The sequence below is a fragment of the Typha latifolia genome, chromosome 7 (genome assembly GCF_019914945.1).
Source record: "Typha latifolia isolate L0001 chromosome 7, TyphaL0001v2, whole genome shotgun sequence".
Classification (NCBI taxonomy): domain Eukaryota; kingdom Viridiplantae; phylum Streptophyta; class Magnoliopsida; order Poales; family Typhaceae; genus Typha; species Typha latifolia.
The window spans coordinates 6,081,621-6,104,617 of record NC_133092.1 but is presented as its reverse complement, the minus strand read 5'-3'; the positions used below and the strand labels follow the sequence as shown (position 1 = coordinate 6,104,617).

At 34.9% G+C, this 22,997-nt stretch overlaps 1 protein-coding gene across 3 annotated transcripts; it reads right to left on the bottom strand.

The window, feature by feature from the left end:
- Positions 1 to 140: 140 nt before the first annotated feature.
- LOC140792724 (CMP-sialic acid transporter 2-like) lies at positions 141 to 16,618 on the bottom strand. 3 transcript variants are annotated; one of them, XM_073143884.1, is made up of 16 exons: positions 16,311 to 16,618; positions 15,623 to 15,858; positions 15,076 to 15,192; positions 14,082 to 14,138; positions 11,967 to 12,044; positions 11,719 to 11,763; positions 10,077 to 10,136; positions 9,652 to 9,774; positions 7,699 to 7,776; positions 7,457 to 7,526; positions 4,999 to 5,106; positions 4,755 to 4,888; positions 4,600 to 4,676; positions 3,407 to 3,455; positions 3,252 to 3,314; positions 141 to 588 (listed from the first exon to the last, which is right to left on the bottom strand). In XM_073143884.1, the coding sequence occupies exons 2-15, from the start codon at positions 15,773 to 15,775 to the stop codon at positions 3,264 to 3,266; spliced, it is 1,200 nt and encodes a 399-aa protein (XP_072999985.1). In that variant the 5' UTR covers positions 15,776 to 15,858; positions 16,311 to 16,618; the 3' UTR covers positions 141 to 588; positions 3,252 to 3,263. The 3 variants fall into 3 exon arrangements, with proteins under 3 accessions (XP_072999985.1, XP_072999988.1, XP_072999986.1); XM_073143887.1 differs by having other exon boundaries at positions 15,623 to 15,723; positions 16,311 to 16,574; XM_073143885.1 differs by having other exon boundaries at positions 16,268 to 16,567.
- Positions 16,619 to 22,997: the final 6,379 nt, after the last annotated feature.

Sequence of the window (22,997 nt, the reverse complement as noted above, 5' to 3'; positions counted from 1 at the left end):
ATTTACTAAGTCAAAAGTTGGGATCTAAATATGATCATATATATATATATATTCACTACACCAATAGCATAGCAGCCCTAGTTCTAACATCATTCCATGACTTTGAAACAACGATTATTAAGAACAAAAAGAACTGGAAATTTATACGACTAAACTGCAGAATTCCGATGCCATATATTATTTGTGCCTCCAATTTTTCCAAGGAGAAAGCTGGATAAAGCTAGTCAAAATGCATTAAGGGGAAAAAATTTTATAAAAGAAACTGGGGTGTAGGGAACTTATAGTATAGATCAACTGTAACACTAACAAATGAAGAGTTCTGTATTCTCATATATGAACAGCCTTGTCAACTGTGCTGAAATTTGTGTACATCCTGCTGCATATTTGGTAACTCATTCTCCAACCCCCTGTTACTGCATGGCTACAGCATAATGACATAGCTTGAAACTTTGGGTCTATATACAAAACTTTGGCCCAAATGCATATAGATATACTTCTCTCCTTTGTTTACAACGAGCTTTTTATTCCTTATTTACAACTGCCTAATCTTTGTATCATGCCGGTCAAAGAATATCATTTTGAAAGCTCCTGCGACAAGAAAACATCCTTGTATAAGTATTAAATTAGAAAGATCAAAAAGTAAGGAGATAATTATGAGAAACAAAAATGTTCCTGCAAAAGAGAAAATAAGACAGGTAGCCAATGGTGAAGGCATTAAACATACAATCCAGAAAAGAACAGAAAAGATATATGATGTCTTCCAGGTTATAAACTTGAAGTTTCCACACCCTTCCCCATCCACATGGCCTGGTTTCATACATAACAATGCTGGGGAAAGCCCTCATGATCTATGGGTTGTCAAGCCAACTGTTAGTGCATCTCCGACTGTATATACGGTCTAGCAATAAAATTACTAAAAAAGGTGTATTATATACAATTTATGTAGAGAATATATCCTAAATATGTTAAGATAATCATATAATATGTGGTATAATATAAGCTCTTCAATCCATCAAAGGTGTTGACACTTAATTACTTATAATAATTTGGTTACTCAAGTAAACCGAGAACTAAATATTTCCAACAAAATGTAATAAATATTGACTATCACTAGGAAAATATTAATCACCAAAGTACTTACCAAAACATGATACAAATTGACACATTCATATGCAGTGCATATATGGTCGATATGCAGTATATGTGAGTCTACATGTGGTGCATATGCTGGTACATATTCAAATGCATGTAGACCACATGAGGTCAGGCTGCATACAAGTACGGCATGATGAATATAGAGGGCAGTTTACCCACTGTCACTGCCCAAGTGGTCACATATGCCACCTATGCAGGTGCCTTTTGAAACAATGGAAACTATTAATTCTCAAAAGAATTTCCTAAAGATCTAGGATTACTAGTAATTGCCACTTCCGATAGATTCTTTATTAGTAGTATCCAACTATGGCTGTGCCACAGGCACGAACCGTGCCATAAGAGGAGAAGAAAAAAAAAAAAAAAGATACTCACATTTGTCGTCGCCGACCGCAGCTCGCTGCTCACCTGCCATCGCCGCTTGCCGTCACCCGAGCGCGTCGGGTGCCCTATATATATCTCGATCTCATTTTCTCCCTCGGGCTAGGGCACCCGACGCGCTCGGGCGACGGCGATCAACGACGGCGACGGCGTTTGGCGACGGTGATCGGCAACGAGTAGCTCGACGATGAGCAGCGAAACTATTAGGAGGGGTGCTGTGTGGCACCCCTTGTGCCATGTGCCGGTACGCTGTCGGCACGGCAAGTGCCAGTCGGCATGGCCATCCATGGTAGTATTTGAATCTAATTCTAAAGATACAACAAGAAGGATCCTCTTCCTCCTTAAGGCCACAATTCTACCTCAACAGCAAGCTACAGTTGATTAAAGTTAAGTCCCAACTCAGAAAGGTGCCCTCTCTCTTCTTAAGGTGTCAAATTGGAACTGTTGTTAAGCACTTTATTGGACACCATCATGAATCACTTTACTATTTTTAGTCAATTTCGTGTTGTATATGGCATGGACAGTGGTTATTGGTCGTTGGCCAAAACTTTTCATTATACATTTCATAACGATTCCTGGCACCCAACGCTGGAGCTAGAACAAAAAAAATGCACGTGTCAACTCACCAACCATGCTAAAAGCTTAAATTGTTAGAGCGTGATAATTTTATCTTTCATATTCTCACGATCCCCTCATTTTTGAATTTGAGACATTTTTTAATAGTCCTAAGTGTACTTGACTTTACTAGGCGGATGCCTTCCATTTATTTAATTGAGAAGCCATTTAAACAACACAAAAAAAAAATTTGAGAAGCTAGGCCAGGTGGGATTCAAACTTAGGTCCACCCAACTACAGTTAATGCTTAAGCTATTAGAGTATGGTGGTTTTTATTAATATTCTAATAACAAAAATTTACCCAATGTCTTCCAAAACTCTAGAAATATACTAACAGTATACAAAAAAAAATTCTCCTTCTGTATACAACCTAGCTGCTAAATTTTGCTGTTTGCACAATGTACAAGCTAAAGTTTGTCATGTATAGTACTATTAACAATTAAGCAAATGATGCATAGTCCACATTATAGGAATAAGATGTTAAACACATTAATTAAACCAGTGTGCAAATCAAGGGCATATGTAATAGCCAAAGCCTCAATATCTTAATAGAGTCAAAAATAAAATTTTCTGATTATGCACAATAAACAAGCCTACTCAAGAAATTGCCATAAAGGAATGAAAAATAACTAACTTTTTAAATGAAAATGTCGTTTAAAATTTATGCAGGACTCCAATAGGAGACAGTATAAAATGTTAACTACTAATGGAATAGAGATCAAGTTTTGCTAAGAGCTCCGCAACTGATTTATATTCATAACTTAATAAAGTTTAACTCAAATTATCTACACTCAAATAATGTTTTCCGTACAAACTACTTTATTAAAATTGGAATGACAATCTTAAACAGATTAGATTGTCAGATGAAGACAGGTTCCTTTAGCTTTCTTCTGGTACAGATTCCAAAATCCTATGACTTCTTTACCTTAAATCTTGGCAATATATGGTGTTGAGGTGGCTTACTATGGTAGCAGAAAGAGGTAGATTTCAAACCTTCCAAATACAACACATATTTCCCTCATGTCATTTCCGACACCAGAACTTGTGAATTGCATATGCAATAGATGTTCGTTTTAGAAATAAGTCAAGAGCCAGATACATGCCTTGTTCTAGAATCAGGTAGGAAGAAGCAGTTTTCTTTCATCAGATCCAACACGATGACTAGCCTGAGAAAGAAAAAGGAAAAAAAAAAACTTTTATTCAGTAACCAACCAGTTCTTATATACCCTTATAGCCTCAGCAGTAGAGATATCCTTACATCTTCAGTTGCACCAGCACTCATATCAATGAATGATGCTTCCTTCAATCTGTAAAGACAAAAAGTATCCAAGAATATCATGCAAATTTATAGATAGTACATAAACTGTAAATCAGTTGTGTATAAAGTATAAACAGTGACAATAGTATATGTGGAACTCGCATGACAAAGTTTGGCATGCTAGCTGATTCACAGAACATCACAATATCTGTAGATTGACAAACTTGTTTCTTAATAATGGATTGCAGAGAGTGTAGCAAAGGCAACAAAAATTGACCATAAGCTCAGTTTCAAGTAGTTCAACAGCAATTAACTATGAAATGTGGATAAGGGTACACTACATGTATATAATATGATATGGGCATTGATGCAACAAACCTTAGAAAATGAGGACATGATACACTAAGGATACATAGTAGTATACAACTATATATTACATGTACAAATATCCATCTACAGATGAAATGTATACATACATACAATGATGGTTTGCTTTATTTAGAAAATATTGTGGTACATGTGATAACGTATATGTTATCACATCTCCAACTTATTCATCAACAAGACATAACATTTCAGTCTCTAATCATGAGTTAGTTGTGCCATGAAATCCTAATAGAAATCTCCTTAAATTAATTAATCTTGCCTTATAAGAATAACATGTAGGATCGACATTTATTACAAATATAACATCTCTTCAACTTAGCTTATATATGAAGCTTCTTGAAGTATCCTCGAAGTAAACAAGAAGTATCCAAGCCATATCTTCTTATTTTTATCTTAAAAAATCATATACATAAAGGAAGTATCTGACACATAATTTTAAAGCATCCAAGGGAGTATCATATCTGATACAGATATGGCTAATCTATACAATTATCCCTGCTTCATAATCATAGACAATTAATTTTAGTGGAGTTACAGAATAATTATGTTAAATCGACATGCAAGCATGAAGATCTGAGGGAGCATTGCATTTGATAGAGACATGTCTAAGTTACGCAATCATCTATGCTTCATAGACATTTTGTTTGTGTAGTTACAGTGAAACTATGTTAAATATGACAGAGAGAACAAAAGTTATTCTTTCTTCTGAATGGTCAGTTACAAAATGGGAGTTTAATTACATCAGAGCAAGCAAACATAATATAGAATCAGGCTAATCAATATTTAAGAACAGAAAAGATAAGAACCTGAGATCTTGAGCATCAACCATCTCAAGTTTACCATCTGGTCCTTCATCTTTGACTTTTGCCAGTGGAGAAAAGAACTGATAAGGAATTCATAGTCAGCGGTGTCTAGTATGTAAAAACCGTTGAATATTAATGCCTTTAAATGTGATAGCTACCTGGTGCATTGATATAAACACTATTGATATTCCTAAGATAAAATTCATAGTCAGAGTATGGCCAAACAGTGCAGCAGATGCTATGCCAGTAAAGATTGTAGCTACTGTTGATGAATACTTCTTCAATATTGTGTCTGCACGAATGTTTGGATTGTTAGCTGTACTAGCAGTTTAATAGCTAAATGAAGTTAAAATTTCTGCAAGAATCAGGAAATTATTTTATTAAGTTTAGCAGCTAGTTTACCTGCATATTTGAAAAAAAATGATGACAATATGCCTTGTGCTGCATTGTTGCATATAAGAAACATCGTGGCCTTTGAGTGGCCTTGAAGTATGTCAAAGCTAATGGGGCCTGAAACATTAAGATGCCGGACCAAATATTTATGAATATAATATGGATGTAAGAGGCATTTGCAAATTGGTCTCTAAATTAGAATGCAACAGGAAAAAAAAAGCAAAATAAGATGAGCCAATAAGGAGTAGAAATAGTGAGACAGCTCTGAAACTGCCCGTAATGATGTTTGCAAACCTTTACAAATGCAATGGACAACATAAAATACTTTAGCATAGAACAGTTCCAAAACAAGAATTAATCACTCTTCTTCAATTGAAATCAACATTTTCCTCTTATCATCAGCTTTTCAAAGGACAAAGGCATCTCTCAAGAAAAACAGAACACTGCTCATTAAATATAGATCTCAAACATTTTAATTATTTTGATGATCCAAATTACTCCAGTGATTCCTGCAAAAATCAACTCTCGAGGTCTGAAGCTATCCATTGACATTCCACCTTCATACTATTTCAAGATCTCCAATCTCTTTTCAGCCTTTCTTTATTTCAGGGAAAAAAAGCTCCAGCATACTAGGTGAATCAAGAGTCTAACAAATAGACAGCCACACCTGCCTGACACAAGCAAGTAGATTGACGAGATAATTTATTGTTTGGAGCTTGACATTATAGGAATATCTGCACACATTCTCTAAAATTAACTTATGCCTGCTTTCTCAAAACTTACCAATATTTTCTTTTGTTAGCTTTCTTTAGATACAAGTCATTTCCCCAATTTGGTATACTCAGCAAGTCAAAAGCATAAACCACCACCCCATAATTATTCCTGGTTAGCAAGTCAAAGTGTCAACAGCTTGCAATTTCCCTTTGTCCAGATTCTTATCATATATAGTTGGATAACCATGAAATACCAATGTAAAAAGTGACCCTTAATCTTCATTTCAGGAATTACAATATAAACAGGTCCTCCTAGGAGAGGTGTCCGTGCTTCATTGAATACCAATAACATTCATAAGTGTTGCAAAGAAATATTGAATATTGGTCTCACCAACATAAGGAAAGTAATCATAAAAGCATGAAGATGGATTATGTTGAACTATAAATATGATCATTATAGAGTATATTATGTTCTGCGTCAGAATTTTTATTTTTACTTGTTTGAAGAAAAGTCCACAAGCGCTATTTCATCATGAATTCATTTAACTACAGAAAAGAATCTGGAATTAAATATTCATAAATGAAACTTCCCAGATATTTTAACAGCTAAACACTAAAATTAAACATATCTACTGGTAATATGTTACTGAATAAGGTCAAGAACATGGATCAAACTACTGTCCGTGGCAGTGTCATTAAAGGAGTATAAAGCTTATGGACTGGTGCAGCAGATGCAAAGCTTCTACACTATTCAGTGTCAGATTTTAAGACAATTTTGTTCTCATTCAGTTCAAGGTGGAGAAATTAAGCATGATGTCACTACCCACTCAACATAAAAATCTCTAGAAGCTAAATTAATGGTTAAAATTGTAGTAACTTGGATTCTTGTGAAAGCAAAGTACACCCCTAGCCAAGGATTGCCGTGCAAAAGGCATGGGGCATGCCGGTCTTGGCTCGGCACATCGACACGTCACATATTGTGGCACGTGCCATGCCAAACCTATATGTCGCTAGCATGTTGCATAGCTAAATATTTTCAAAAAATGCTGTTTAAATCTTTTTAAGACCTTAAAACATGTTTTAAGGACAAAACTGAAGTTGTATAGCATTAGATATTGATTTAATACATAAAATTTCTCGTAGTAATCAGTTTAGCTTTCCTAATTTTCTTTAGAGTTTCTCAAAATGCTCCAACAATCTCAGGAAAACTTACATTTTCCTTTGATTTCTGAAATTTAGATTGTAATTTACATAGATCAAACAACAAAAGGTAAAACTGAAAGGGTAGAAAGGGGAATAAAAAAGACACCAAATCTAGTCCAATTGAAGTAAGATATGTTCAATACCTAGTGGTACAAGTCGACATGGGGTCAGCATGAGTGAACACAAGAGAGCATCAAGATACTACCCCCCATATCATTGCCAGTAATTCACTGGCACAACATGTACATTGGCCCATACCGACCAGCCTAGCAATCCATGACTCCTACATTCTTTTCATTGTATTATAGCAAGAGTAAGCTGATTCTAAATGACAAGTTGGTCATAGTGAGACAAAGCAGTGACCTAAAGTCACATAATTCTAAGTTATTTCTTAAATAGATTTCTTGCATATCGACATAAAGTCATGAAACTGGAAAAAGTAATGCTTTAAACTGAATAAAAAAAATTCAATAATAGGATAAAATATTGCACAGGCTGCAAGAAATGGTAATTTAAGTTACAGCAATATTTAAGCATCCTTGCTGAATTACCTTTGATGATAGCAGTTACAATGATGGCAAGAAAATTAAATATAGCACCATAGCCATACAAAAATAAATTCTGCAAACAAAACATCAATGTTAATATTAAATGACACCTAAAACAAAGTAGATAACAGAATAATCAACAAGACTTGCAGATCAAATCAGACAGAGAGAGTGTTGTTGCATGCACAATATTGGAGGGTAGCAATGAAATGCTTTAGTCTAAATCCAACATGTAGAAGAGTTACCTGAAGATATATGCTTGTATCAAATTGGCTTTTCAAAGCATACTCATTGAAAACTGAGGCCAATGAAGGAATGGTTACCTGATATATTTTTATCACCAATAGAAAATCTGTGCAATGAGATACAGGATAAAAGATAAAGAACTACTTATTTGCAAATTCATACAGCTTTAATGATCTATTATACTGAGTGAGTAAACTCGATAAGTAATTGTGCACCGCATAAAAAATACTTTAAATTTATAAACTTTATACTTCTTATAGCAAGAATAAAAGAGAAAACAGAACTGATCCATCAAAGATGTGGAAGTTTCAGGAAAGCACTTCATTCTTGAATTTGATTTATACTTCTATTAGTTGTTACTTAAAATATGAGTATTTGATAAGCTCTGATACCACTTGATAAGTTTTTGTACCAAAAGGTCGACTACGGATCAATTCCTTAAAATCTGAATTTATTACAGGAATCAGTCCGCGCAATCGAGGAAAAATATTCGTCAAATATTCTCTGGTAGTCAGAAAATTACGAACAAAGTGGATTCGATTCGTAACTTCCTGATCTACAACTTTTGTATTTACGCCCTTCGCAAATTCGAACTGCAACTGGGATGAAATTACGGAATAACGTGGGTGATGATGGTGGTGATGGATGAGGGGATGTTAGGGTTATGGATAAGTATAGAGATGAAGGTGGATGGTGGATATAATTAAGGGAAGTAGATGAAGGGAACGAAGTGGTCGAGATCCCAAAGAAAAGGGGTGACTCGACAGTCGAGGGAGATTAGAAGTTAGGAGAAACCTTACCAACTGTAAAGGTGGAAGGATGGTGAAGAGAAAGGAGGGAGATTAAAGTAGATAAATGATAGAGAGGCAAGAAATCAATATTCCAATAGCATCCTGAATTTGGCTGTCATCCACATATATATAAAGGCTAGCCAATAAGTCCTAAAACAATATGTAACCCTAATTCTAGAAGATTCCCACCGATCGAGTTCGAACGCGCCCAATCTCGTTCGAACACACAAAAGACGTTCTCTATATGTGTAAACGCGATGTAGGCTTTCGAACGAGGGCGTTCGAACTTGCCCGACCTCGTTCGAACGCACGATATGTGTTCTCTGTATTTGCAAACCTGATGCAGGCTTTCAAATGCGGGCGTTCGAACTTGCCCGACCGCGTTCGAACGCACGATATGTGTTCTCTGTATTTGCAAACCTGATGCAGGCATTCGCAAGGGCGTTCGAACGCAACTCCACCTGCGTTCGAATGCGACTTACAGGAATTTTATTTTAATGAAAATAAACAACTAATGCAGTAAGAAAAGATCCTAACTAAACGTATCAGTATTATTTTCCAAAACATCTTCAAAAAAAAATTGATCATAAACAATAAGGCAATCAAGTAATGAGGCTTCCACTGAGTCCCACCAAGGTGGGGTCTAAGAAGGAAAGATGTAGGTAATCTTATCCTTGTTACTAAAGAGGTTCCTTCCATGACATAAACCCATGACCTCTTGAATGGAATTGACATACCTTATCATCACAAAATTTTAGTCATAGAACAACATAAATGTTTTGAAGACTAAAAAGGTTTCAAATGATTTTGATTACAATGATTATTACTACCAAGCCATCCCACGTTCTATTTAGTGTTATTAAGAAAGTGGAGAGCTAAAATAGACATCAAATTATGAATATTTCCTAGTTATCTCCAAATTGAGAAGTAAGCCTAAAAGAAACAGATCCCAGAACTTCCAACAATAAATCTCAAAATCATTTTGTTAAGCTTCATAGTGCTGATGGCATTGCAATCACCAAATAGTATACGGGAAATAACAATATTTGTATGGACTAAGTATAAACTTCTATGAGAAAAAAAAAACAAAAAAGTCAATTTTCAAAACCTGAAAATCTTGTATGAATGGCAACAGTACCTTTATTAGATGGTATGACTTACAAAAATTAATGTACATAAGTAGGCACCCGTTTCTACAGGAAGGCCAAGTGCAGTTGTACCCTCAGGCAGCGATTTTAGCTGATTAACACTGATTCCAATAAGCAAAAGAGCAAGGGCCTCCCACTATGCAATAAGAAAAAGAGGGAGAATTTCACATATCAGTAACTTAAATGAACTGATGAATACGTTAAGGGCAGAGAGAGAGAGAGAGATTATTCTTTGGTTCTACAGGGAGAAAATAGTATACTAAATTATTAATTACTAATCATGATTTCCAAGCCGCTAAAGTAGCTATAATGATAAATCCTGTCAGTGAAAGTAATCAGTGGACGGTAAGTTCAACTTTCCTTCCATATGCTTGACCACATGAAATTCAAATAGTCAAATAACATGGCCCATATTTTTTTCTCAAAGCTGGAACTTGCCTGAATTACTGAGAAGCGCCTTCTCATGATAATCTTTAAAAGGATGGCAATGATCAAAACCTACAATAGAATCAAGAGGTACTGTCAGCACTAAATTCATGTATATTCAACGCAACATACAAAGAAACAGAGAAATAATAACGAAAGTCCAATGAGAACAATTTCAAGACAAAGCTTATAGCAAAACTAAGCAGATCATAAAAATAACAATCACAGCTCAATATAAGTTCTATATAATTAACTACAGATGAATAATTTGAGGAGAATAAACTTTCCAAACATTAAGGTCATGATAACACATTTTTCCTCAAAATTCTGATGGGAAAACGAGTTTGAGAAAGTGGTAAAATTAGTGAACCTCAGAAGACAGTAGCCATGAGGATTAAGGACTGTTGATCTCATTTGTTATATGGAAAGCTGAAAACGAGGTAATTCACCTGAAATGTTGAGTTCAGTTATATGAACTCAACATTGATTTGTTCAATTACTTTAAAGAATGATGCAACTCGGACATCAACATCTTGCAAACTCTTATGCAGAGACATTTCTGCATATAAGAAAAGTGCAGTTCAGACTTCAGATACTACTAACCAAGGTTCCGAAACTTGGCATCGGGATCAGAATCAACCGTTAGAAAAAACGATATGTATCAATCGGCTGTATCAGTCGCATCAATCAGTTGTATCAGTCGTATCAGCCGCCCATATCGGATCGGACTATTTTTAATTACGTAAAATTCTAAATATTATTTAAAATATAGAAAAATTTCTAAAAATTTCTAAAAATAATAGAAAAATAAGAAATAAAATTAATCATATATGAATTTTAAAAATAAAAGAAAAAACTCACCCAAAACTATAATGGATTTAAAAATAAAAGAAAGATCTCTCTTCAATGTTGTTATATAGTAGTAAGAAAAGAGAAGTTAAAAAGTAAGTGAGAAACGAAAAAAAATGAGAAAAAAAATTTATCCGAGTTCACCAAAGTGGGGACTAGCTAGAGGGCTCATCAGTGAAGTATGAGAGTGAGAGGAGAGTGTGTGTGAGATTGAGAGTAAAAACTAAAAATTTGAAAATAAAGCACTTGATGAAATTAATTATTAATGTCTCCTATATTAGATATATTTTAGATTCGATCCAAATTTAAAAAAAAAAATAATTTCAGCCGATATTGTTGTTTTCAACTAATATGACCGAGTTTCGACAGATTCGGCCGATACGACCGAGACGGATCGCCCGAAACTAGGCGAAACCGGTCTTGTTGGATCGATTATGGCCAATCCCGATCTGGATCGGCCAATCTGATTCGGGATCAGCCGATTTTGAGATCCATGCTACTAACAAGAACAGAGTTCAATAAGAAAAAAGCAGCTACATGTCAGTAAAGATCCACCAACAACACTAGCATGAAAGCACCGAAATCATGTGGCATCCAAGTTTTTGCATGTTAAAATAGACAAATCTGTAAGGAGAAGAAGAATGTAGAAAAATTTATGGAAATTCAGACAGATTGAGTATTTGTCAATGTAAATTCAAAAGTAAATCCTTTCAACAAGAACTAGACTGGAAATTAAACTGTGATTTACTGTGAAAATTGTCACGGAAACAAAGCAAGTCAGTTGTAAGTCCAAAAAAGTCAGTACCTTCAGGTTGCTCAGCATTTTCACGGTTGCAGGATTGAAGTATAACTGCATGGAATGTAGGCACAACAATCAGAGAATATATACAAAATTGAAAATTCAGTTCAGTATTACTCAAATGGCTAATACGTAAGATTTAAGAGATTAGCATGAATGATCACACAAATTGCTCAACCTATATCTTTAAGAGAAGAAGATGTGAAGACTGTACGTACTTCACCACTTTTTAGAATCTTATACATGCTACATACCTGCATGATAAATTTTAAGTAGTTGTTGATGGCATAAAGAAGAGCAGGAACAGCCAGAAGAACATTATTGTGAGCTTCCTGCAGAAACAGAAAGTGTACCAGGAGATAAAATGATGGCACCTACTTGTAGAATAAAAGTGCAGGTGATTCTCAAGTTTCAGGAAGACTTTAATATGCCATGATATCAAACAGAGAAATATTACAATTACCATAAGTAACTGCAAGCAGAATAGACTTTGGAAGTCGAAACATCCTTAACAGTTCAAATCAGCTATTAGATTTTGAACATGGGAGATTGCAAGTAAACAGACTAGCAGAATTTACAACTAGGACATTCTAAAATATATATATCATATAAGTACCAGAATAAAAGAATATTAAATCAGCCCAAGAGCTTTAATTAAGGTAGTTGTGGAATTCAGCAGCATTAGACATTACAAACTAACAAATGTTTTAAAATCCAATGAGTGCTTTGACAAAGAATCCAATAATAGATAGTAGATAGAGGTATAAAACACAAAGATTCGGAAAATCAATGGGAATTTTGATCATTCCTCTTTCTCAATCATCAATCATAATAATCCAAATTCAGCAAAAGAACCTCTGTAGGCATGAATTGCTGAAACAAGGAGAGGGCAGGAAAAGGGTAAAGGATAGAAGGAGAAAGTTTTACTTCTCATCTTTATGCCTCCAGTTAGTGCAGGTTCTAGGAACCAGTAAGATATATTATAGCCTTGCATGAGACTGAAGAAATTGCTTTTATGACTCGAACTCATGTTCCTTAGAGCATATTGAAAAGCTTAACCGGCACACTAAGTGATGCCCCTAAGACATCATCTAAAATGTCAGAAGAGAAGATCATCACAATAGAAAGTTCTCAAAAGACAAAAGTCTGCAAGTCTGCTTAAGGGGTAAAGATCCAAAAGATGCATCAGAGTAATTCCAGAATTATTATACCTAGACCACCCAGTTTCTTTTTCCTTAGACATGAAATTTGCCTCCAGACTAATATACTGCCACCTAAGGAGAGATTAATACTAGTTCGCCACAAGCAACAAAATCTGAAAGAGCTGTACTAAAATATTATACAGAAAACCAGTAATGGTCATGCTGATAAGGGCATGACACTCGGGCATAGCCTCGTGCTGACTCGTGTCAATTTGCATGGTTTTTCTTTTAAAAGAAAAGCTAATTTGGGTGTACAAATGATGAATCTAGCCCAATTTTACTATATCTCTTATCTGTAAGAATCTTTTTACATAGATCTAGCATTTTGGTGCTAAATCTATAAAAAATACTCTTTAAAATATAGGAATTAAAGGAAAACCTTGATTTACTCCAAATTAAAAAAAATCAAAATTAATATGTCAAATTCATTCAAACTAAATCAAAATTAGTGTAGGAGTATATTAGATTAACTCGATATGAATTGACTTGAGCCCAAATTTTTCAGTATAACTAGATTTCTCCCACATTTAAAAAAATCCAAAATTCATCATGTCAAATTTATTCAATTTGGGTGAAAATTGATATAGCAACATGTTGTATTGACTACATTCAACTAGGTTTTGGTTTTAACTATTAAACTACTGTCAATTAATGAATGTACTCAATCATATTATGTGTTGAATTATATATCTACTTAATTATTTTGATATATTAATAAAATAAGTCATTTACAATATTATCTAAGGATAAAAAACTCTAATATAGGCTTTAATATATATATCTATTCAAACCAAAAATTATGGATTGTTGTGCTGCAGACTTCAAAAACATCTAATAATACCTTAAAAATTTTATTAGAAGTACACCAAAGGTGTGCCAATGGCATGTGCAAGAGTATGCCACTAGCACATAGAGGCGTGTAGTGGGGGGGTGCCGACCGATTGTAGAGAACAATAAAATCTCTAAAGAAGTTGGATGAAGCCATGAAACAAGCTGATAATATACTACCCAATGGAATAAAGAGACAAAGTTTATCATTTTGGATTAGGGATACAAGGTTGTCGGTTGCAGCCTCAACCAAAAGTAGTCTTGAAATCTAGAAAGAAACAACTTAAAAAAGTAATGACCATGAATACTATAAATAGTCCAGCATAGAGCATCTTTTACCTGAAGGAATGTAGAAATCGATAGAAGAGGTTTCTCTCCCACTTTTTGCCGCCTAGCCTGCCAATCCGAGTGGGTGGGCTCAAAATGACTAATTTGTAGCAGTCATTAAATATGATTGAAAGAACTCACAACAAATAATTACACGATTAATTACTTGGGGTGTGTAGTGGTCATGGTCAAAGTACAATCGGCATTGTTTAATGTGCTTGCAAGTGCAGAACTAGCATTGAAAACATGAATTGCGAGTAGTATCAACTAGACAATGACACAGGGGCAAAGTATCTAAATGTGGAACATTAAGGCAAGGAGACAATTCTCAAACATGTATAAAGCTATGCTACGGAACCACCAATTACCTAGTTCGCACTTATATTTAGATGACCGTCAAATTCTTGGTTAACAAAATATTGACCATTTGCATACATTAATTTAGTCAGCACAAAGTTACAAGATGAGATATTGAACAGATGAGGATAAGGTTGTTGCGACATATTTTATAGAGATATGGGCTTAGGCTCTTCTTTATATAGTAAAATTCCTTCATATTTTGAGTTTTGATAGTTATTTTCACTCTTTGGAGAGTAGCTTTAGTGTAGTAAGTTGATGTATGTAATGCTTAATCATACCAAATTCTTCTAAAATTCCATATGTCCATCTTATAAACTTGTAATAACTTAAGTTAGCTGCTACAATTTTTTGAACCACAATATGTTTGTCTAAAAAAAGTCCCAGGTACTTGAGAGTTTAAACTTCATTTGCAGTAGAAATCAGCCAAATCACAAAAAACTACCAACACTTTCTAAGGAGTGTCATTGACATGAGAATTGAAATAAAAGGTCAAGTTTTCCCACATCATTTTTGTTAAATCAAATGAATTAGTTAAATGCAATCAGATTCAGTATCTTCTATCTAGCATCCAAAGTTGGCTAGTGAAAGTATATTTTATCAGTAAACAAGGAGCAAAAGAAAGCAAACAAAGTATGATTTAACAGACCTGCAATAGTACCATGATAATGGCAAAGATAACCTTTGTAACCTCAGTCAAAAAGTTCACGCTGATGGGACTAAATTTAAATCTTCCATCCACCTTAGACATGTGCACTAAAATGGGCTGCAAGAAAATAGAAAATCCTGTTAAACTGCTGAACTGTCAGCTATTTGCTACAAGAAACAATTATCCTTGTTACTGATATAAAATTTAAGTTCACAAACAGAGCCATATTCTCATATATAGATTATCTTAATCCAGTGGCAGGTTAATACTCCACCAACTGAACCTGTCCAGTATGTAATAACAACAATTTTGCCAACTCAAATTTCTTTCCAGTAACAAGTACGAGTTTAATTTTTTGGCACACAGAGGAAGTTGTTTGCGTGCATTTAGTATGAGAAATTTGGTTTTCACGGGGCTCAGTTCTAAATGTTAATGTCTATAATTAACATTTACTTTAGCTTTATATATGTCTAAGATTTCCATCACTTCCTTTCAAGTGCATTCCTTTCATATCAACATCTCAAGATAAAAGTAATGGCTAAGTTACCTGAAGTCCAACCAACATGCAATCACCAACAACAAGGAGAATTTTAAGAGCATGGAGCTTTGAGGACTTGCTTCTATTGCTATGATATGCCTTCGATACTGCTGTGGTCATTGGAGGAAGCAATTTAGAATGGCAAACGTTGCATTCTATCATCCCGTTCTTCAGAATCTCACACGTTTCACCAAAAAATCACCACCAGACCCAACAAATCCCTTGTGGCACTTAAAAACAAGTAGCTGAAAAACCAATTATAATAAATCATAGAGGCATCCAATGCATGCACTGTCAGAACCAAAGCTAAAGGAATTCAACACAAAAATGCAACTGATGTAGTCCAAATGGCGTCCGATAACTAACTAATAGTCTCATGCAAATGGCATAGTCCACTCATAGCAACCATCGAAAAGCACCTTCCACGTGATAATATGCATTATCCCAACAGGTTTAGTACCATCCGCCCCAAGTATTAATGCATGAAACACCCAAATCAGGTACTAAGACTACCAAATGCTCCTTATTATATAAAAAATCGGATTCTATTTACATAAAGACAAACCAAACCCCACATATATGAATTAAATCCAACACCATCACCAAGAAGAGAAATAACAAGCAGGAAAACACCAAATTGAACAGAAAACTAACCAAGATCACTAATCGACACCATCGATCTCGCCAAAAAACTAACCTAAGTGAATGCCACGATCAAAACCCCCCCGGGGGTTTTCTTCTCGATCACAAACGAAGAGTTCAACCAGGAACCGAAGGTCCTCGGAGCCGCGAGATGAGAATTGAGACCAAATAATGCACACAAAAAGGAAAATTCGAATGGAAAATCCTAGAAAGAGAAGGACTCAAATAGAAAAAGGAGACCCGGCCTTCTTCTCGCTTCCTAGTATACAAAAATATTTTAGTGTTCCGTACGCTCCTCGCTTCGTTCCCGTCTCGGGACGACGGGAGCAGTCAAATTATTGATAATGCCCTCCAACTCTACCCTCATCATGCCCTTTGCGGAGTGGAAAAAGATGGCTGGCGGATGGGCATTTTCGGTATTTGAGCTGCGCTGGGGTCGGATAAGTAGTGGGATAGCGAGCGGAATAGAATAAGGTGGGATTCTGCTAGATAATATTGTGTGCTCTTGTAACGGATTGGACTTAGTAGTGGAACAATGATTAAGACTTACTTCATTAAAAGGGTTTATTTTTTTACTAATACGACGAATATAATAAAAGGGGTACTTGGAAATTGGATTCATGAACAAGAGATCTATACAACTTTGGGAGAATGGTAACAAATTATACTCGATTGAAAATATTTTTGTTTAAGATTTGCACTTTAGATTTTCGGATCCAAGGAAGTTAGCCTTTTGACTATGGTTATGCGTACGCATTAAGTTATTGTCATTGTGACCCACTACCAACCAATGGATTAAATGGGGCCCTCACTGGGTCAACCAAATAACCAATATATGATATACCTGCAAAGTTTATTTTAGGTGTGAATATACTGAGTGCAATGCATACATGAGAGAAATTGACTGTAGCAATGGAATACAATTGACAAATTTTATTTTAGATGTTACTTCCCTTAAGGGGTAGAATCACTTTGATTTATTCTATCTGTCCTTTTTTTATAGTCTTCATGTGTTGGTGAGGAAGAGGATAGATAAATTGAGAAGCAGTTTTTTTTACAGGTGCTAGTGATGATATGAATATTGAGCAACTCTATTCAAAACTAACATAAAAGGAACTTTTAGGTTATTGATATCAGGGAGACAATCAATAAGACGAATGAGACCCAGCATAGAGTAGAATACTCTAAAGTGGTATCTTTCCCTCTAGTCTATTAGGGTTTTCCCTCTCCCATTTCCCTTTTTTCTTTTCCCCTCTTTTGACTCATCTTCTCCTCTAATTGCCCTCCTCCCTCCCCTTTCCTCCTCTTTGCCTTGCTGTTATCCCTCTTACTTCTTGTTTTATGTGTCATGGCTAGGGATGAAAATGGATCGGATTTATCCGATCTGACCCGCTAACCGACCCAAGTCGGATCGGATATGGGTCCAAATATTTTACCCGGTCCGGATTCGAATATGAAGACGGATAGTAGTTTATTAAAATATCCGGATCTGGATACGAATACGGGTATATCATATATGTTCGGATATAAATTTGGATATTGGAATTCGAATACCCGTATATTATATAATACTAACAAACATCCTACCCTTAAAAACTAACCCGACCCGTTAATATAAAACCCACACCCAACCCACCAACTTACCCTAACTCGGTAACTCCTCAACAATCAACCCTCATCTCTTCACCACATCAAGCCGCCGCACTCTCACCATCTCTTCACCACATCAACCCCCATCCCCATCTCTCCCTCACTCTCAACATCGACTCCCGCCATCCTGCAGCCCGTCTCGGTCTCTCTAACCGACACCAGCGGTGTCGTTGCCGAGTACCTTCGCCTCGATCTCTATCGCTTGGATCGTCACACACCGCCGAGTGATTTAGATCATATCCCTTCGGCAGTAATGCCTTCCAAACCCAACTACGCTCTCCACTGACACCAACGATGCTCCCCGGACCATCATCAACTCCGATAACTCCGACGACTCCGACCATCCGACGCCATCCTCATCTCTCTTCCTCATCACAGGCAAGCATTTTTATTTGTTTTTTTATTTATATCTTATATATACATATTATTTCTTTGATGTCTATTTTCAATTTTTAGGAGTAGTTGTAATTCGATCTATCATCTGTACATAGGTTGGACTTACTTCTAATTTTTTGGAGGAGTTCTAATTTTACTCTCCTCTATTTGTATCATGTACTAAATTTAGGTGATTTTTCTGCAGTAATTGGAACATTATTACATTATGATTTTCTGCAGTAGTTGGAACATGTTTTGTGAAATTTATTTCTAAGATAATATAGTTGATAATTTTTTTAATGACATCTGCAATTTTTTAATGTAGTAGAGAAAATTGTAATGGCATCTACAAGTTCGCCAGTTCAAGATGACACCAGTAATAGTGTTACTCAAAATGATAGAACAAAGAGAAAAAAATTGACATCAGATGTCTAGGATAACTTTGATAAAGCTGAAGTGATAAAAATAATCAATGGGCAAACAATGAGCAAGTGTAAAACAATATGCAAATTTTGTCAGAAATAATTTAATGGGGAAAGTTCTATGGGAACGACACACTTGAGGAACCATTACAAAAATAAGCATGGTAGAGAAAGAGGACAATTGTTACTTAATCTTGCAAGAGTCGGAGAAGATGAAATTTTAGAGTCATACAAATATAAAGAGGAAATAAGTGCAAAAAATCTTCTAACAGCAATAGTTATGCATGAATACCCTTTCTCTATTGTAGAACATGAGTATTTTCTTAAATTTATAAAATCTCTACAACCTACTTTTCTAACAAAGTCACGGATTACTATTAGAAAAGAGATCTTAGAGTTATATGTTGAGCAAAAAAGAAACGTATATGATATGTTTGGTTCACTTTCATGTCGTATGAGTGCTACTATGAATCTCTGGACTTCTAGATAGAGCAAGGGTTATTTGTGTGTTACAGTGCATTTCATTGATGATGATTGAAGAACTCAAAAAAGAATTATAAATTTTATACATTTAAAGGGAGACATACATGGCTAAATCTGTGCCAAGCATTTCTAAGGAATATGATTGAATGGAATATTGATGGGAAGCTATTTTCCTTAACTTTGGATAATAATCGTGCTAATGATGTTTGTGTTAGAGATGTGATTAGTCGGCTCAGTGATCAACAATCTCTTATTTATAGTGGGATATTTTTTCATATCAAAAGTGTCACGCATATTATCAATTTAGTTGTGCAAGATGGTTTAAAAAAGATAAAGGATGTAGTGGAAAATATTCGTCATATCATCTTAATTCTTAGAAATTCATCCTTGCAGTGGGAGGATTTTCAAAAGAGAGCAAAGGAATGTAATTTAGCTACAAATAAAGTTCTTTCTATTGATGTACCTACAAGATGGAATTTTACTTTTTTGATGCTTAGAGATGCTATATATTATATGAATGCATTCAAGAGGCTTCACTGTGCTGATCCAATTAAATTTGTTGCATGTCCAACAAATGAGCAAAGAGATAATGCTAGAATGTTATGCAAATGTTTGAAAACCTCCCATACAATAACTGAATTATTTTTAGGAACTTCATATCCATCTGCTAACTTATTTTTTAAAGAATTCTGTGATATTTAATTGCAAATTAGAGAATGGTGCAGAATTTTGGATGGATTTGTTCTTTCTATGGCAACATCAATGAAAGAGAAATTTGACAAATATTAGCAGCAATGCAATCTTATATTAGTTGTGGCTTCATTTCTAGATCCTTGGTATAAAATGAGTATTATAGAATTTTACTTTCCTCAAATTTATTCTCTTAGTGGTGTTAAGGAACTTAAAGAAGTTCGTGAAATCATAAAGAAATTGCATGATGAATATGCATCTAAATTTTCATGTCTTTTTGATCGTGATGTGAATGTAAGCACGAGTGAAGTTTTCCAAAGTACTAGGGCTGTTTTTGATGAGTTTGACGAGGATAGAAATAGAAGATTTGAACAATTTTTAATTGAAAAATCTCAACATCAATCTCCTAAGACAGATTTGGATTTATATATTGAGGAGGGCTCACTTCTATGGCAACATAATAATACTAAATTTGATATACTATCTTGGTGGAAAACAGAAGGTGCAAAGTATCTTATATTATCACGAATTGCCCGTGATGTGTTGGCAATTCCAGTTGCCACAGTTGCCTCTGAATCTACATTTAGCACAGGTGATCGAGTAGTAGATGCTTATCATACTAGGTTGGATCCTGAAGCCGTGGAAGCTCTAGTATGCACTCATGATTGGATAAGATCTACAAGAAAAGATAGTGATTGTTTTATTTTCTTAAATTTTATAAATTAGTATGCACTCAATATTTTTTTTTCTTTTTAGTAGAACTAGCATCAATTGTTAAGGATGTTGAAGAATCTGAAGTGTCCGGGCACATTTTAGTTTCTGACATACAATCAATGGCATGTTCACTAGATTAAATGTAATGCAATCTTTTATTTTTAAATTGAATTTGAATTGCATATGAAATTGTATGAATAATTAATGGTATTACTTGATATGTTTCAATTCATGGATTTTTAGTTCAACAATTAAATTAATGTCATTCATTTATTTTTGCATATCCTCTTTAAAGTGTATCACTACTCGGTTGGCTTGATTGAAGATTAGAAAAATGTGAAATGTCATGAAATTGTAGTGGAATTGGTGGTCACTTTGGAATATTGGTCTTTTCATTGTACTTGCATTAGTTTTTAAGTTTTGGTGTAGTATGGTTATTATTACTATGTGAACAAGTTGATCATCTTTTTATTATATCTAAGTATATATGTCATGAAATATTGTGAAATTATAGTAGAATCGGTGGTTTTATGTTCTAGTGAATTGTAGTGTTATCTTCTTTTTTTATAGTGAATTGTAGTGAAATTGGTGGTCTTATGTTCTAGTGAATTGTAGTGTCATCCTTTTTTTATAGTGAATTGTAGTGTTAAATCTAAGCATGAATGGGGTGATCTTATGTTTTTGCACTAGATATTAGTTTGTTATATTTTTAGAATTTGTGCTTTTATGTTGTAGTGTATTATAGTGTTATCCTCTTTTTCTAATGAATTGTAGTGTTATATCTAAGCATGACCAGGATAATCTTATATTTTTGCACCAGATGCTAATTTGTTATGTTTTTGGAATTTGTGGTCTTATGTTATAGTGAATTATAGTGTTATCATCTTTTGTAGTGAATTGTAGTATTATCCCTCTTTTTATAGTGAATTATAGTGTTATCTTCTTTTGTAGTGAATTTTAGTATTATCCCCTTTTTGTTATATCTAAGAATGAACATAGTAATCTCATTTTTTTGCATGGACATGGTGATCTTTATCTTATGTATAGATGCTAGTAATAGATTCATTTTGTATTCGTATTCAATTATAATTCATTTTTTTTATCCAGTTTGTGTTCGTATTCGATTAAGATTCAATTCATATCCGATTCGTATTCGTAGCCGATTAAAATTCAATTCGTATCCGATTCATATTCGTATCCATTTAATATCCGATCCATATCTGAAAAATATCCGTATATGTTTAGTTAGGATATGATTTTGCATTTTGCTATCTGTCCAATATCCGTATCCGTATCCGCATCCGGAGTAAAAATATGGATCCGGATGTGGTTTGAGCACTATCCGATCCGTATCCGAATTGTTTTTACCCCTAGTCATGGTAACTACGAACGAGAAGCTATTGAAGAGATTCTCTGAGTCTAAACACTAGCAACCACACTATTAATCCGAAGACCTACCTCCTGGGGAAGCTTGTTATTGATTATCCCTTCAATGTGGGGGCCTTCAGGAATACCCTCGTGAAAGCCTAGAGAACTAAAGATACTTTAAAGTTTATTGAAGCCAACAAGAACACCTTTTTCTAGAGTTTGAGTTGACCACTGATAATGGAGGATTTTACATGATTCCCCTTGGTCTTTCAATAATGACCTTTTTCTCTTTGCCTCATTCACTCCAAATCCCGCTGTTGATAAATAGAGCTTTATCCATAGCGAGTTTTGAATGCAATCCCATGGTTTGTCAAGCAAATGGCATAAGACCTCTTGTTAGTGCCTTATTGGTTACTTTGCTAGATGGTAGTAACCAAGAAGTGCAAGTCATGTTTGAGAGGTTGCCAAGGCATTGCTCCTTCTACAGAAGGATCAGCCCCGAATTTGAAGAGTGCATGGAGAGAATAGAGTTGGAAGTGAAAGTTGAAAGTGGCTATCCCTTTTGCATGCACCAAATTTTGTTGGCTAAGCTCTTACCCAAGTTCTCTAACTATACACGATGTCCAGTCTGTCAGAGGGATCATTGTGCAAGTTCTCATTAGGTGGTGTTAGATCTCTGCCTTCCTCTTCGAAAATGTTCTGCCATGGAGAAGAAAAGATGAACCTACATTCTTTGCGCTACAAAAAGATATCACATATATTGTTGTTATGCTGTCACCCCATTGAAGCTTCAAAGAAGGAAGCTATCCAAGGTTATATGTCTCTTCCATTGCTGACCATTCTCTAGTTAAGCTAGACATGTGTCTCGAGGAAATGCATTCTTTTTTTTCTCTCTCGAGCACCAACTAAAGAGAAGGGGACAACACTCATTCTAGTTTTGGTGGAGCAAATCGAAGCTTATCAAAAAGACAAAAATCTCACTAGTCCCTCAACCTTCTTACCTAAATGTCGTTTCCTCTTCTATTTACTCCATCTTGGGC

Bases quoted from the DNA above. Each gene is read 5' to 3' on its own strand.
- LOC140792724 (XM_073143884.1), bottom strand. From the start codon at position 15,775: ATGATAGAATGCAACGTTTGCCATTCTAAATTGCTTCCTCCAATGACC. The intron at 4,889-4,998 runs GTAAACTAGCTG...ACATTCGTGCAG, and splicing joins ATTTTTTTTCAAATATGCAG to ACACAATATTGAAGAAGTAT. The intron at 3,315-3,406 runs GTAAGGATATCT...TTTCTTTCTCAG, and splicing joins GTGCTGGTGCAACTGAAGAT to GCTAGTCATCGTGTTGGATC.